Genomic DNA, 14,177 nt, shown 5'->3' with positions numbered 1-14,177 from the left:
ATGCCGTCCTCACTTAAATGCCCGAGCCGTCGATGCCATAACTTATCCGTTTCCTTCTTGCACAGGTTTGCTGACGATTTCTCCAGATTTATCTGCAGTTCGTAGAGTCCGCCTCTCAGATGGGCAGTAGCGATGGTTTCGCCGTCTCTCTTCAACACTGCTTCTTTTCCGACAAAGATTACCTGTACTCCAGCCATCACTAGCTTCTTCACTGACATCAAATTGTCGCGTAGCTTCGGAATATACAGCACATCCTTCTTATGGAGCGGATACAGTTTATTGCTGTTCCCATAAATCTCTCCAACGGTCTTTGTAAGTAATGATTGACCATCTTTTGCCACATTGATCACAACCGGCTGTTTCAATCGGCTGAACGCTCCGGAACACCTTGCTGTCATTGACCAGGTGGTCGCTGGACCCGGAGTCGAGATTTAACACGAGTTTTTTGTTCTTCTGCTGCGCGTAGTCCCGGTTCACCATGAAACTTACTGCTTTCCTCTGCGTTTCAGCCGAATTAGCTTCACCACCAGATTTCTGCTTACAGTCTTTCTTCAGATGACCGCGTTTGCCACATTTATGGCACTTTCCTTGAAACTTGAAAGTCTTCTTCGTTTTATCACCGGAGAAAGCCGCACCTTTCGCTTCGCCACATTCCTCATTTTGTTCCCGACGCTTCGAGTCTTCAGCTAACAGACGTTGCTTCACAACTTCGATCTTGAGTTCCTGTTCAGGAACATTTTCTAGGGCGGTTACCAGAGGGTCGTACGAATCAGGTAATGTCTGGAACAGCAGCACCACCAGGTCAGCATCATCAACCTTCGCGCCAGCCGTCTTCATTTGCCGTATCAAGTCGTCGAACACCATCAGATGCGGTCTCATCGGTTCGCCTTCTTTCAGCTTCAGCCGATTGAGCTGCTTTCTTATCAGGTGTTGAGATCCGATCGATTTGGTGGCAAACGTAGCTTCAAGTGCCGTCCACATTGCCTTGGCAGTCGACTTCTCCCTGATTACTTCCAAGCACTCGTTGGCCAGAAAACTCACGATTAGAGCCTTGGCCTTACGATCCGACTCATCGAACTTCTTTTTCTCCGCTTCCGCTTCCGGTGCAGGAAAGGAGGAAAAAATGCGCTACAGCAGATAGGACGACATTAATGTTTAATGTTCCACAGAAGATTTCTCAGATGGTGTTTAAATTCATCTACAAGAGACTACAAACAATAATCCCCCTCAAATCAATAATTTTAGGAGTTAATGTAAATGCGCTATTGGCCAAGGTTATTACGATATCGAAGACGCGGTCTTGAGAGATATATTTTTCCGCCAGCCCAAATACAGAACACGTCTTTCGGGCCCGAGTAAACTTGTGGCTAGAAAAGACCTTAATTACCTTGAATTAATCAAAAACATAATTACATACTCAGAAAATTTTAGGATTGTGGAACTCTACCTAATTTGTATGCAGATAGACTATCCACAGTTTGTGGGGAAATACTCATACAACTCAAATGGGTAATGATTATCTGCTATCACAAAGCTGAGAAATTTTTAGACGTTTTGTTTTACTACTGATTCATTCGAATGAAAAAGCTTAATTTTGAAATGTTTACTTATCCTGAGACTGGCTCACCATATTGCACCGCTACTAAAACCGTAGGTTAACCTCAAGGATATTTTTATATCCATTTTCGGCGAATAATCAATAGAGTGCCGTGTTATGAAACATCAGAACAATAGCAAAAACAACATCACGATCATAAGGTGTTGGTTCGGTTTTTCCAGACGACATTGGAATGTATTCCATCTGATCTTTAGGAAGGTTAACAACCTTCAAAGGATAAATTTATCTTGGGAACATTAAATTGATGTTCATGACTTCCAGTCGGACGTTTATCCGCTCTAATAATAATTGTGTGGTCCTCACAAAGCATATATTGCAATGCCCCCAGTTCACTTAAATTCTTCGCATACCGTTTGATGATTAGGTAGAATGTTAATAATCATTTTCTGCGATACCGATTGTTCCAACAGTATTTATTCGACAATATGGAGATTGAATACCTGAAATTAACCAGATTCAACCAAACAAATCTGCGGACAAAGCAGTATGTACACTCAAGAGATGCAACAAGTTTGAAGGGATATGAAAAAAAAACATTAGTCGTTCAATAAATCTACTGCTACATATGTCGGAAGTCCACGATATATGAATAACCTATGTCCATACTAATTCATTACATTTATTTGCAACGAAAAACGTAACCACACAGAATTGAATTAATCAAATATGTTTTATCTACAAAATAAAAAAAGGATCTTAAATTCCATTGAATTCGAAAAGCGTTTCGTGAAATCACTAATTGAATTATTATTAGATAAAATATTTGAAGAGAAATGTGAGTGTTCATAATTATTGCAATCTAAAAAACGATTTTGGGCGGGATGAGATTCGCCCAAATCTGCTGGTAATAAAATTAATCAATTGCATCCATTACCCGTCTGCTGTTTATCGGGCGGGAGACGACAGCAAAATAAAATCGACACGAGACTGAGTCAGCCACTCACTGCGGTCAGTGCAATAGAGAATTAAAAATTCCTCGATGAGTGTCGTAAGATTTCAGTTGATCGTCTCTTGTACACTTTCCGATCAAGAACTCATCATCCGCTCTATGGGATGGGATTAATCGTTTGTGGCTTGCACTCACGACAAACCTTGAGTTGTAGAAGTAATGCTCCGAGTGCTTGCAGTGGGGATTCCTCTTTCATATTGCTTTTTTGAGATCTTGGTAGCTCACCGTTCCAAGTATTCTCTCTGTGTACATATGAAGCATAAAAGAGCCTCGCCTGCTGGGGGTGATTTAAAAACATCCGACTAGAGGGATATACTTATTCATTGATCGTTGAATGTGATTGTTTACCATCACTGTCCCTGAGAGACTGGAGCAGCTATGTAAGGACATTTACTTCTATCTCTGCTATATTCCGTTACGGAAGTTTGTTGAAATTCAAACTCTCTTAGAGTTGAAACTCTTGAAAATGCTACAATCGTTAGTCACGTGATGATTTTCATTAGAAAGTGTTGGAAAACGTATATTGGAGTGCTACGAACCGCTTCGAATGTATTGCGGTTGTTCAAGTAGATAAGATCTACGTAAGATCTATAACGAATCAATAACCTTACTACGATCATTTATTTGAGATTCTTTTCATATATCATCAGATTATTCCAAAGCAAAGGCCCGCAACTATTTATTTCGCATACGAACATTTAAAAATTGTTCAGGGTAATAGAACTGGATGAAAGGTAGACTATATAAAAAAAACTAACCTATATGAACAATATTCAGCTCTATCAGGAAAATTATATCAGTTTGGATAATGTTTATGTAGGTGCTACGATTGAAATGTTGATCAATGAATATTTGTCGGTATGTAAAATTTCATACAGAACAATGAGATAAAGTTTTGCATTATACTCAGCAATCAAATTCTTAAACGTTATAACTTCAATGATCCTTTGATCATCGACATGACGATAATTGATCCAACTAATGTCATAGGAAGCAATGGAAATTGTTCCCTTTCTACAAAGTCTTCTAAATATTTACGATCGAAGTGATATTTAGGATATCGATAATTAATTTGGGGAAATCCGAAACCGGAATTTTAGTGACTTTACTGAAAACGAATGCAAGAATGCTTCTTTCTCTTGGGGTCATTAAAAACAATGACAATAATTTGGCTCTTCCCGAATTGGAAATCATTACAACATTTCTGATTCTGCCGCATTCCTCAGCAAATAATGAACGAGGTCCTAGGATATCAACAGCTAAGCAAACTACAAAAAATATTTAAACAGTTCTGTACGTAACGTGTTATGAGAGTATCCCTTGTTCAGGATTGTTTTCAAAAATAACTACATTCTTGAGTGTCTTTTTTCGTATAAAATAAGCCACAAATCATCTTATTATGTTAACTCTGAGTTTCACATGGACACTGACGCAACATTACACCCAAACTAGCGTTGCCGGAAAGTATTCCATCATCGGCAGAAAATATGCTTTTTCGTGTCCTGAAGCCTCAAATGAGCAAATAAAATCATCTGCCTCAAAAGCTTTAAAATGTTTGTATGTATGGGAGCAGACATCTCTTTCTTTTTTTTTCATCTCTTTTGAGATTGTACCAAAAAAAATCCAAACGGTGTCAACGGGGATCGATCCAAGGCCGGCTGGAATGCAAGGTTGTTTTACACGACCACGCTATCCACATAGCCATTGGTGTTGTTGCATAAATGCGTGATAATATTACACCTCATTATACAGGGTTTTCCAACTTTAAATTCCGAAAGTAAATTGAAATAAAACACACATAGAATTCGAATTTCGATGAAACTTTTATTTCAAATTAAAGTTTGGTTTATGCCATTATGTGTGAAATACAACATCATTCAAATGTCCACCTAGGGCTTCCTCGCACACCTTGATCCGGAACAGGTAATTTTTGATGACTTTTCGGCACATATGGGGCGGTATCTCGGTCATAACTTCACGAATGTTGTCTTTCAAATGTTCAAGAGTTTGCGGAGAGTTGGCATAGACACAGTCTTTCGCATAACTCCACAAAAAAAAAAGTCTAGCGGGTTCAAATCGCATGATCTGGACGGCCAATTGGCATCACCAAAACGCGAAATTATGCGTCCCTCAAATTTCGTTCGCAATATAGCCATGTTCGGTCGTGTTGTGTGGCACGTGGCGCCATCCTGCTGAAACCACATGTCATCCGTATTCATATCTTCAATTTGTGGCAAAAAAAATCGGTTAACATGCGGCCATAGCGCTCACCATTCACAGTTACCGTCTCGCCGTCCTCATTTTCAAAGAAATACGGCCCGATGACTCCACCAGACCATAATGCGCACCAAACAGTGACTTTTGGCGGATGCAATGGCTTCTCAACAATCACGTGAGGATTTTCTGAGCCCCATATACGGAAATTTGGGGTGTTCACATAGCCACCGAGCTCGAAATGTGCCTCATCGCTGAAGAAAATTTGATGCGAAAATTGAGCATTTTGCTGCTGTTGTTCGTTCATCCAATCGACGTATGCCCGACGCATTCCATGGTCACCACGCTTTAATTTTTGTACCAGTTGGACTTTATATGGATGTAGGTGCAAGTCCAAATACAAAATTCGCCACAATGATGTGTTTGACAAGCCCAATTGCTGAGCACGCCGTGGAATCGAAACATTCGGGTCATCCTCCACACTGGCAGCAACAGCAGCAATATTTTCGGCCGAACGCACATTACGATGATGCACAGGTTTCACAATATCCGCTACGGATCCAGTTTGTTCGAATTTACGCACTATATTAGCGATTGTGTGCTCTGTAGGCCGTCCATGACGACCAAAATCCGTCCATAATGCTCGAAAAACATTTTCCGGTTTTTCATCATTTTTATAGTATAATTCAACAAAATTAACACGTTGTGCGATGCTAAAACGATCCACATTGTAAAATGGCAGACATTCAACTAACGATATGACGCTTTGGTTGACAGCTATGTCAAACGGTTGTCAGCGCAGGGCTGTATACTTTCGGAAGCCCGAAATGGAAAACCCTGTATATAGAAGAGGCGTAAGAATACATTTGAATACAAACTAGAGCGTTACTGGCACTACAATAGATCAAACTAATGGTCGCAGTGGTACAATGATCCTACAGAAGAAGAGCGGTACTAGATCTAAAAATCCAAAACAACATTTCAATTTTTTTATAATTTTTTTTTGATCTCTATAGGAGAATGTCCGTAAAAGAACCTGGAACTGTTGAGAGCCAGAGCAGAGGGCCCAGAGTCCTTAAGGAAGATGGTTCAAATAGCTGTGATCCATGGTTATTATTCAAAGAAAGAAATGGATAAACCCCTATGTTAGGAATTACCTCTGTGACCTTCTCAGATTAAAAAATATATCGTCTATTTGAGGAATATCAAAGAAGTTTCTCGGCGACTTTCTCAGGTTGCCAAATATAACCTCGGTCGAGACGATTGAAAAATGTTGAAATGCAATACGAGTGATGAATGAAAATATATCGTTCGAGAATTTTTAAAAGAGTTTTCTCAGTGACCTTCTCAGGTCAGAAGTGATATTATTTTTGAAGCCTTGTTCCCCCAAATAGTTGAGAGTTCGCGTGTTCAGAATCACATGATTCACCCAGTGAGTCCTGATTTGTCGTACTCATTTCCACTAACAGTTTTGCCTTCGATGATAATCGCTAGGAAATCACGCTGTAGAGGCGACCATTCTGGCCTTCTTGTGGAGAATATCATACTAACATTCCTTCCCTTCCCCTGGTGACTGTAATGACGTGGCTGGCATCGTTATTGACTATTTATAGTTCGAGTCACCAAAACATGCACAATGAGAATGGTTTGCTAATCCCAAGCGTCATTCAGTGTGTTCTTTGTGCAATTTCCCTGATTCAAGCAACTACGAATTGTACAGTCACTCAAGCTCAAGCTCAAGTTCAAGCTCTTTTTTTTAACTCTCGTATTCAAATTCCGATATGGGGCAATTCCACGTCAGATTAGTAGAAAAATAGGTGATTTTGACCCGACCCTCCTCCTTTTTTTTAACGTTTACAAGCGTATTTAATATATTATTTTTAAAGAAAGTTTATTGACCTTCCAATTACGTTGCCATACACCAGATTTGAATCAGACAACTGGATTCTGAGTTACGATTGTTTGACAAAAAAAATCAACGATCAAGAGGGTCAAGGCAGCGGCCGGATAATTTGACGTCGAATTACTCTATACTTAAGTACTGTACCGTATTACCAACTGTCTATGAAAAAATACGGGAATAATTGTTGTGCCCTGACATGACGTCGAAATGTGTTAATAGGCCTTTTATACCAATCAACAAAGCCGAATCCAAGAAACATCACATCAACACATTAGCAAAATATAGTATTCTCACAATAGGGGTTAGAGTAATACATTCAAACCATAGAATGATATGAGTGATACGGTGGTCAACAATGATGATTGATTGTTTCAAACAATAATAAATCTGTGTGTGACAGCTCCAGGCGATTTGATCGAGAGCTTATTTCTGTTAAGTGAGTCACAAGTAATAATAGTTACTTCTGGATAATTTTTTGTGTTTATTCTACAGTTATTTTTAATAAACTAGAATCAAAATGTTGCCAAGACTTGACTCATGTTCTTCATACCAATAATATGGGAGTTGAAAAATGTGAGGCGTCCATGTTTATAATCTTATTATCTTCGTAATTACTGTATTCTACGGATGAAGTGAACTAATTTCTGCGAACAATGAAAGTGCAACAGAGTGTCAGTTTATCATTCGTCGAAAAATTAGAGTCGCTGTCATATCTTCCCATCAGCTTATTTGTCATACTGTTTTTCAGTAAACTTTAACACTCATTTCCGTCCATCCTGAGCTGCTGGCGTGTGACACCGACTCGCCACTACTAAGAGATACATTTTTACACAGTCCGTTTGTTATCGCACAAAATATGCCTTCTTACCCAATGAACTCCCCAATTCAATTACCTACTTCGCGCGCACGTTGTGACCGTTCTCACCGTTCATACTTTCCCTTCGTGTTTTTCTAGATGCTGATGTGGGCCCACCGAGCGCGCAGTAATTAGCAGCAGCAACAACGCAACCAGGAGTCGTGCGTTACATCGTCAGCTGTGAATCCGTGAGTCCGACGGAAGCCCCATTCCAAGTGTAGCCGCCGACCAGAGCGGTACAGTCGTACCACAACGAATGGATGTATAATACCCAAAAAGGGCTCTCAGCGCGGAACACAAATCGGATCGGCTATTACGAAACGTGTCGCTGCCGTTCCCAGGTCGACAGGTAGGAATATTAGAGAAGCCTTCGGGAGCTCCTGAGTATTCCACCGTTTGCAAATAGCTGCTGCTGAGGTGTTGTGTGCCTAGAGTAGTCGGGTGCCAGTATCGTAGAGTTCCGCAGAGCATCGCCGCGAAATTGATTGACTCGGGAAAGGCAGTCGTCTGCGGAGTTGACGAGAAATCTTTGCAAATTACAAAAAAAAAAAAAAAACTACGCGCGCACTTCCATTCGTGTCGTTGCTGGCGTGGTTTTCGCAAGCAATTATATCCTAGGAAAGGCAGAAGTGAGAAAAAAAATCACCCCACTCAAAGTGCATCGTAGCGTTTTTATGTTAGTCTCCTGGTTGTTTTTTTTCTGTGTCGTGAATTGATGATAAATGGTGATCGCACGACCGCAATTATCCGTTGTTAGAGGAAAGTGCTTATTGGTATCAGAAACGGTTTATTTTTGTCAGCGATAAGTGGTATCACGGTACGACGCGAATCGCAGTGAAAGGAAGAGGTGTGGGCGAGTGTTTGTGTGTGTATGCGCGTTCGCGAAATATTTGCAGGGCTTCTAGAGTCCCGAGCGCTTATCAACGCCAACGCTTCGGACGCTCATATGCAATATGTTATCGCGACCCATTACGACCTGATGAAGCGTTTTCTGGTGCGATTACAAAGGTGCCAATCGAGTGTTATAGTCGTGTTTTCGCGTATCGCCAACAGCAGGTCAGACCTTATCGCGAGCCGTAAGTGCGAATCGCGCATTGCGTCGGGAAACGGTGTATTCCTGTCGTGTTGAAACAGCGGTTAATTACTGTGTTGTACCAGGCGAAGAGGGTGTGTTAGAGACGTATTTCTAGTTCACAGTGATCCCTGGAAGAAGATTCTCAGCGGAGAATGTCTGCTCTAAGCCATCAGGTGAACATGAATAACTTCCTGTCGCTGTTGGTTGGCGCCTCGTTGGTGGCAGCCAACTCCTCCCCGAGTCACCACGATCTCACATCATTCTCCCAACCGACGGAATTCTCCAACGGGGTATCCTCGTTCGCCCTGCCGGCCGAAGATCGAACCGCGTTCGATATCTACACCTTGGCCTATCTGAACTACAGCTATGTCGACTCCAACCATATCGAAATTCACGAGGGGGAACTGATCGGCAAGTACGGCGAGGGGCGTATCCTGAACCGGACCGGTCTGCTCATCCACGTGACAAAGTCGGACCGAGTCGACGAACACACCGGCTGTACCAGGGATTGGAATGGGACGAGGGGTGAACCGTTGCCAGCTCTTGGTGTTCAGTGGATTGCGTTGATCAAGCGCGGAAATTGTAACTTCGAGGAGAAAGTCAAGCATGCTTATACCCACGGAGCGGCCGGTGTTATCATCTACAACGATAAGGACGACCAGCGGCTGGATAAGATGAAGATTAACGATAAAGAACGTAAGTACCTGATGAGAGATTAATGTGGTTGATAATATTGATAACGTGGTAGCAGCTGTTGTGCGTGGCAAATTTTGCGACTGAATATTGTTCTAGAAAGTATACGCCTGGTCGTAAAAAAAATTGTCCGTCACTATTGATGCAGTTATCGTTTATTAGTAGAACTTCATCGACAAGAGATACTGGTTTTTTTTTTAATTGAAGGCTTGTAACCGTCTTTTGGAACCGTTGTCATTTAGAAGCTCTCTTTCTTTACAGTGTCATTTCATTGTTATTCAGGTCTCATTGGAATGAGAGTGAACGTTAAACCGATTAGCTTGTTTATCTGAATTTAATTGACACACAGAGAATGAGGTCATTTGCAGAAATCACTGTTTTTTTAGCATTTTTCATTCATACTGTCATTCTTTTGAGCGATGTTCATATCTACTTGCGTATAAGCAAGCGTTCGTTTTCTTGTTTTTTTTCCATTTTGCTTTGAATACTGTGATTTATCTCTAGTTTTTCAATCCGATTTACCAGGTTACATCATTTCAGGGCTATTATTTTTTCATATTTTCATTCGTAATACAAATTAGCTTGTTCGGAATGTACACTTGGCAGGAACAAAATAGCAGAGCATGGAGCAAGTAACAATGTTTTAGTGAACGTGGAAATTTGAACGAATTGTAAAACAATCGTATGGTAATGGTAATTAATAAATCTTTTGTGGAGATTTCTCTATTTGAGAGCTCTCGTTTTCCGTTATATAAAATTTATTATAATTGTAAAGTGATTGAAATTGTTAAAAAAAAAAGTCACAGTAGAGTTGTGTCCGAGACACGACCGCATAGATGACGCAGGATTCCGTTATGCTTTCTGTTGATTTTGGATGTTTGAAGAATTACACCGTTAAACTCTTTGATAATGATTTGGTGGCCCTGAAAAGGGTCGTTTTGTTTGGTTGTTGAGTATTGTTTGTTCACTCGACCATTGTTTACCGAATGATGACAGAAGGATGGTAAACAGTCGTTGGATGGTGCGTATCAGATAGAAGATACCGAAGTGGAGCGAGATATGATGACAACCGCACTCTGTGATCCTAAACGAGATGCCTCGTGTGTTATGTATGGATCAAATAAAGAGAAAAAAAACTCACCAATGTTATATAAGATAATTACCAATACCGAACACAATCAACACAATTTTTCTCATCAGTAAAAACAATTACTGTAATATAGAGAAAACATATTTGAAATGGAAAGATAATTTTCATTTATAATTTTTACTTTCTGAGTGTTTATTAAACCCAATGCGAATTTTAATTGGACTAACAACACCTAATAATATATGTAGAGCATATGAAAAATCAGTTTTTCTAATATTTCTTCACTTTTCCAATTTCTCTCGCATGGACTTTCCTTGGGTGATAATGAACACAGCTTAAACCAAAAGACCTGTTCTCGAGCAGGAACACACCTTGGTTTTGACGTAGGACTACGTCTTTCATTTCTATACCGGGGTGTAAAATCAAAGTTTCGAAAACGAAAGCGTTACGCCGGAGACCGAGATTTTGAGCGTTAATAACTCTTAAACAACTGAACGAAGTTGTATGATAAACACTTCATTCGAAAGATAAACTGTCTACGCGTTATATACTTGTTACTTTTCATCAAAAAACTTGTTTCAATAGCCTTAAAATTGCTTTCAAAACAGGCTATTGATATCACCAATCGGTATATAAGCGAGCACCGCTCGTAAACCCACTCAGTTATAATTGAACAGCGATTGGAGCATGTTGTCGCTGTTGTGGTGAAGCTAATTTCGTTTATCATGAAAGCGCTGATGAAAGGTGTCACCAAGAGCCTGTTTGTGCACCTAAGGCCAGAAGGGAATCCATCAGAAGGAGAGTGATGCCACGGTTCCGCTTGAAACATCAGAGCAGCCGCCACACACACATACACGCGCGGAACCCTCGTTTCTATCATCGTTGCTGAAAAATAATCTACCAGTTCCCCTGAGAATTGAAAATTACATTGCGAAAGAGTTCATTTTAATGTTTTCTATCCATACAACACTGCAACCAGGCCGGGTTTACATTTTATACTTTTATGGTTTATAAAATGACGCTTCCTTTGCTTTCGTTCATTTCTTATGGCGGGTTTACATTAGGGAGATCTATAGCTATAGATGGATTTATTCACGTGAAAATAGGTGTAAACGGGTGAGAATAAATATGATACACTTATTCGAGGTATATATAACTTGAATAAATCCAGCATATGTAAACGCTTGTGAATTTCTCACTGGTGAGAAATCACTAAAGTTGGATGCAGTTCTACTTCAGGTGAATAAATTCACCGAAGATATGAATATATTCATTATAGAAGTTCACGCTAGTGTAAACGGTTGATGCGATTTCTATAAATCTCATCATATTTCTTCACATGAATATATCCCTAGTCTAAACCCACCCTTACTCTACTCTCGCACCGTGAGGACTCGTTTGTTTGGGAACAAGCAGGCAGCTCATTAGTCTTTCGGTGGTAAGGCACCACGAAAGCAGCTCGGATAAGCGCACCAGCCGCAGGATAGGTGAAGAAGCCACATCGCTATCGACCGGGAACTTTGCGTGAAATTCATCGCTATCAGAAGTCGACCGAATTGCTGATCCGCAAGCTACCTTTGCAGCATTTGGTTCGTGGAATTGCTCAGGACTTCAAAACCGACTTGTGCTTCCAAAGTTCCGAGGTTATGACGCTGCAGGAGGCCTATTCGAAGATACCAATTTGTGTGCTATCCACGCAAAACGCATCACATCATGCCCAAGGACATTCAGCTGGCCCGTCGAATCCAAGGAGAGCGTGCTATACTAGCTTAGCATATAATCAACGGCCCTTTTCAGGGCCGTTCCAAATTTGATGGATTAGAGTTCAGAAAAGTTTTTTGTAGGCCAAACTGAAAGAAGCATTTTCGTTCGGATGCCATTCAGCATCGTGAAAATTCCGGAAAGATCTAATCGTTGCTGAAAAATAATCTGCCAGTTTCCCTGGGAATTGAAAAATACATTCATGTGAAAGAGATTATTTTAATGTCTCCTAATCATATAACACAGCGACCAAATAATTTGATTTTGTAATTTGTCAATCAAGTGCAGTTAGCAGGAAAGCTTCTGAAGATTATTCTTCAGAACAAGGTTTTTTGTATCCAATGTTGGATTCATAAAACCTTGAGCTTCCAACGTAACGCTCTCGTTTTCGAAGTCCCCCAAATATTCATTTATTCATTCATTCAGAATGGATTTAGACTCAACTTCAAACAAATGATCTCTAGATCAACGATAGTCCTACGTCACCCTTGCGGTTATACCATAGATATAACCCGCTTCCTGTTTTTATTTATGAAAATTGAAATAAATCGTTTCATATTTCAAGTCATTTTTAACACAACTGCTACCATATACAATTTTACACATACACTTGTGTTAAATTTTTCACAATACACGATCGGTCATTGATATGACATTTCACGAAGCAACCAACACTAAAGTTCCATACTTAAATTTTATTTGCTAGAATTAATCGTATCACTTACCTTACTTGCAATATAAAAATGCCCCCGACTTGCATATATATCGGCAATGTCGATTTCCCCCAGGTAGCTTGGTTTTGATGTCTCTGTTGGGGAATACATTTCTGTAGGAACAAAAGTTCCCCCTACTTACATATATTTGCAATGCCGATTTCCCCAGACACCTTGGTTTTGAAGTCTGTGTTAGGCAAACACATTTCAGTCGGAACAAAAATACCCCACACTTTCATGTATTTACAATGTCGATTTCCCCAAGGCTGCTTGGTTATGATGGCTATGTTGGGAAAACCGTTATTCGGGCCAATCGAAACGAGATAGTTAGGGCGTTTAGATAACGCTTAAAATTTTACAGTTATTCAATTGTTTGTTCAATTGCAATCAGCGTTGCCAATATTCCAGTTTAAACTGGATTCCGACAGATTTTTTTCCTCGTTCCAGTCAAACATTTAAACCTTGAAATCTTCCAGTTTTTTCAAATATTGTCCAGTTTTATCCATTTTTTTTATATGTGTGCTTCAGTTTTACCAATTTTATGTGAAATAAATTCACAATGCATAAATATTATTCCTCCCTCACCCTTTCTATTCCTTAACCAAATTCGTTTTTTGACATTAATCGTTCGATCGATCGAAGGTGTATTTGCCTTGGATCGATCTTTCTTTTCTTACACACTCTCAGTGTTTTTTTTTTCTTCCTTCTTACACTTCCGAATTCAATACGGCTAGTGCGCAGAGTGTGTGGTGCCTACCCAAGCAGCAACGTTCTATATTGTCTTCGAGTTTATATACATATTATATGTTGTAGGTCCTCCAAAACATGCTGAAGTTCAGACCAGCATTCAACCATTTCAACAACGACTGGTGCAATGTTCACAACAAGAAACCTAACCCTAAATGGTTCATAAAGCCCGCATGCTATGCTGATATTGGGTTTATTATATGTTCTAGGTCATCCAATTCATTCTGAAGTTTAGAAGATCATAGGATCAATGTGCTCCATTGACTTTAATTGATATGAATATTAAACCCAAGTAATCTTGCTTCCGTTTACATCCGTTTACATCAATCGACCCTTCAACGAAATAAAAATCCGAAAATCTCATGTGTCACAACATGCGGCAAAGATTATTTTTAGGTAACCTAAAAAAGAAAACCTGTACAATTAATTAGACCGGCTGTATATTCTATTATTTATCGCATCTTTCTCAATCGAAATCCATTCTCACAGTTAAAACCTGAGAAGGTATCCGAGAGAACTTCTCTAAAATCAACCGTCCCGTCGATACGTTAATCATAG

The 14,177-nt window shown here is 39.9% G+C and overlaps 1 protein-coding gene across 4 annotated transcripts in view; it reads left to right on the top strand.

The window, feature by feature from the left end:
* LOC129771114 (E3 ubiquitin-protein ligase goliath) overlaps positions 1 to 14,177 on the top strand; it is a 222,956-nt gene that overhangs the window by 105,296 nt on the left and 103,483 nt on the right. For 3 of the 4 annotated variants that reach the window (XM_055774458.1, XM_055774460.1, XM_055774461.1), the window contains exon 2: positions 7,640 to 9,311. In XM_055774458.1, coding sequence (XP_055630433.1) covers positions 8,768 to 9,311 — 544 coding nt within the window. In that variant the 5' untranslated portion in view covers positions 7,640 to 8,767. Of the gene's footprint in view, positions 1 to 7,104; positions 7,121 to 7,639; positions 9,312 to 14,177 lie in introns of those variants that run through there. The other variant, XM_055774459.1, reaches the window with a different exon arrangement.

This window comes from Toxorhynchites rutilus, chromosome 2, assembly GCF_029784135.1.
Source record: "Toxorhynchites rutilus septentrionalis strain SRP chromosome 2, ASM2978413v1, whole genome shotgun sequence".
NCBI lineage: Eukaryota > Metazoa > Arthropoda > Insecta > Diptera > Culicidae > Toxorhynchites > Toxorhynchites rutilus.
This window is presented reverse-complemented; position numbering and strand designations above follow the sequence as displayed.